At 48.9% G+C, this 3179-nt stretch overlaps 1 protein-coding gene across 2 annotated transcripts; it reads left to right on the top strand.

The window, feature by feature from the left end:
- The first annotated feature begins 945 nt into the window (after window positions 1–945).
- On the top strand, window positions 946–2954 carry LOC142557519 (uncharacterized). 2 transcript variants are annotated; one of them, XR_012822776.1, is made up of 3 exons: window positions 946–1064; window positions 1156–2347; window positions 2591–2954. XR_012822776.1 is itself a non-coding variant. In XM_075669431.1 (2 exons), exon 2 carries the CDS (start codon window positions 1179–1181, stop codon window positions 1995–1997), a length of 819 nt encoding a protein of 272 aa, XP_075525546.1. In that variant the 5' UTR covers window positions 946–1064; window positions 1156–1178; the 3' UTR covers window positions 1998–2954. The 2 variants fall into 2 exon arrangements, 1 of the variants encoding a protein (XP_075525546.1); XM_075669431.1 differs by having other exon boundaries at window positions 1156–2954.
- Window positions 2955–3179: the final 225 nt, after the last annotated feature.

The raw sequence follows: 3179 nt of genomic DNA, 5'->3' as shown, positions 1-3179 counted from the left end.
CATACTGACACACTACACGAAACAAAGAGAAGCATACCCACAACCCCACAAACAACTCGACAGGTCTCAAGAAACAGATTGGAGAAGATTGCAAACCAGAACGTTCCAAAACCCAGTACACTTAAACAGAATAAATTCAACACAATATCCAGACGCAAGCTGCAAGCTCTGCAAACATGAACACGCAGACATGGCACACATCTTGTGGAAGTGCACACAGATCAGTTCAGTATACGTAGAGGACAAGATAGAACCGGACCTTCTCGAGGAGCGATGGCTAAGCGCTCTGACTAGCTCAGAACTACACGACCAATTATGGGCTATCCAGCGGGCCCGGGCAGCGGTGGAAAGGCTATGCCTCACCGCACACAATGCCCGGGTGGCCTGAGCCCGGGCTGGCAACCTCGCAGGTACTTTTTCCATTAAAGTTTTTTCCGTCCGTCCGTCCGTGAACCAAGCTTCTCCCGCATTTAAACTTGCGCGCCAGAGCGATCATCGTCGTAATATTATGCGCTTTTATTGTGACGGTTAAGGTGAAGCAGCAAAATTAAAGTGCAAGAACGTGAAAAAAAAGTTTACTTCTAAATATAAATGTTAATGTTTTATTTTACTTATTTACTTCGAGGTTTTATTATTATGATTATGCGGCGACATGGTGACGTCTTTGTCTAAATTACAGTACGATAAAAGCATGGACTTTGAGATTGTAAAACAACACATGGCTGCAGTAGCACATCTCAAAGGCCAGAATGCACACCCAGAACTTTGTTAAAGGGCTTACTAAAAAATATAATGCTCGCGAACTATTTCTCTACTTTAATAAACCCGCATCGCCAACGCAGAGTTACTCTTGGCGTTTTTTTGTTGTTTTGTTGTAACATCGAGCGCACTATTGCAGTCCCTTCGGCGCTTCGGTAGGTATTCTCTCCTTCGGTTGGCAACTCTGCGTGGTCCTTCGCCCCCGATCGCCCCCTTCTTTTGTTGTGAGATTGCGTTTCTGCAACGTTGCGCTCGTGGGGGGTCATCTATCAGCCGAAATTATCAGCGACAGCTAACCAAATCGGGTACGCTGCGCTTATTAAGACAGGTATCAAGTAGAGTAAGAGCGCGAAGCCACAATAATGTCCGCTGTGGACGCGTTTCTTTTTCCCCCAGCTCTCCAGGCCGAGTTGGACGACATGGACGCCGGACCCATTCTTCGAGATATCATGCTGGGCCACTACTCTGACGGAGGAGCAGAAGGGGACAGCATCTTCTCCGACCTTGCAGTAAGCGAACTGACTGCGTCCGTCGAAGAAGCACGTGGTGCCTTGTCCGAGTCTCCTGAACCGATCCCGACACGCAGGGCGTCGGCAAAGCGTTGCAAGTCCCGTCGCCAGTCTAGGCCTAATTACGCCGTGCTCGCCGGTAAGTGCCGCGCTCGCGTAAAAGGCGAGTCGGTATCCAGCTCTGACGAAGTTCACGTAGATGACGATGAAGACCCGGTTTCGCCGGGCGATGTAGAAGAGGAGGAGGAAAGCTTAGACGCGTTCAAGACCCGGGGAAGTTGTATGAGCAAGAATGCCATTGCCGCGCGAGAAAATAGAATTAAGAAAAAGCTTTATGTGAACAAGCTCGAGCGAAGCGTCCGCCACCTCTCGACGGAAAACGCGACGCTCATGAAGCGCACGACCGACATGAGCCGAGAGATCGAAGAGCTGAGCGAAGAGGTGCAGTACCTGAGGAGTGTGCTCTGCAACGTTGATGAGATATCGGCTCTTGTGCGCAGCGTTCGGTCGGTTAGGCCTAGCTTGGCGACGAACTTGAAGAATGGGTACTCCCTGAAGCGCGAGAGAGTCGAGGGAGATCACGACTACATTGGTACTGGTGGCAAGAGGAGGCCGCCCGTTGATAAGAAAGCGGGCGGTGTGTGCATCCACGTCGCCAACGGAGCCGTGTCGTTGGAGTTTTGCCATCGGTGCGCCAGCAAGTCGAAGGATCTTCGGGAGGCACAGTGACGTCGCTAAGCAGCCTTCGTTTAACCGGTTTGAGACAACGCCTGGGAATCGGCGGCTCCATGGGTGTGAACTTCTGGACACAGACAGACAGACGATGGTCGGTACAGCGTGTCCAATTTACCAGCGTTAACTATAGCAGGACTTCGAGTGAGAACTCTGTGTGTGTGCCGCTTCCAGTTTGGGTTCTGAACAGACGCTTTTTTTTGCTTTTCACGGATTCTCTCGTTTCAGGTGACCGTCTCGGGGTGGCAGACAAGCACCGGGAGACTGCAAGCTGTACCAACTATTGGCACAGCGAGGGTGGCTGCTTGAGGATCATGGTCACACATTCTCCCACACCATCTGCGATGGTTGGTATCCATTAACCACCCCAGCTGTACAGACACAACAGCTAGCAAAGCCTAAGTCACTTCGTGTTAGCTTTTGCATTGTCGCTCATAGCAGCTCTACTGGCTAGCCAGCACTCTTAACCTCTGCATCGTGATTGTGAACTAGGAATTTTTGTTAGCTGTTGAGTGTGTAGACAGGGCAACACAAACACTGTTGCGCTGGGTCTGAAGAACCAGTTATTGGAGAAGCTTTTTGCTTTATAGCTTCCACTGCTGTCTCGGTGCTGACCTGGGGATCACTGCACTCAAGTGAGGACGGTATGTAGTAGGTCTGGTAAATCTCGGTGATGTTTCTACATAGTGTGATGATGCCTCTTCACAATTTGTTCATTGTTTATTTAGGATTGTAGCTGCTTGCTAGACTAGCAAGGCTTTCAATTGTTCATTGTTAGCAGTTTTAACAATCGTGTAAATGAAAATGCACTGTCGTGGTAAACATTAGTGTATGTGAGAAGATTGTAAATATGTTTTGAGCTGAACACTTGACGGGTATATGTGCCCGAGAACTGTAAATATTGAATGAATGACAAGTTGAGTGTCTGTGAAATAAATGTGTTGTGCCATTCAACAGTGTTGCTACTTTCCTCTAGGGCTTTTGCCTTTCAGCATCTTTGTACAGCATGTGTGCTGTAATGGGGATGCCTTTATGTTACTGGATGCTATCTAAGTCTTCCCGAAACTTCAAGGATATGCACGATGATTTAGTGCTGCTCTGTTGGAACTCGTGCCACTCTAGAGGTTACCACTTTTTGGAATGGTAGGATGCAAGTGGCAATCTTGTGCGCCCTCTTGT

The sequence above is a fragment of the Dermacentor variabilis genome, chromosome 9 (assembly GCF_050947875.1).
Source record: "Dermacentor variabilis isolate Ectoservices chromosome 9, ASM5094787v1, whole genome shotgun sequence".
Taxonomy (NCBI): domain Eukaryota; kingdom Metazoa; phylum Arthropoda; class Arachnida; order Ixodida; family Ixodidae; genus Dermacentor; species Dermacentor variabilis.
Note: the sequence above shows the minus strand (reverse complement) of the source record. Positions and strands in the feature narration are given on the sequence as shown.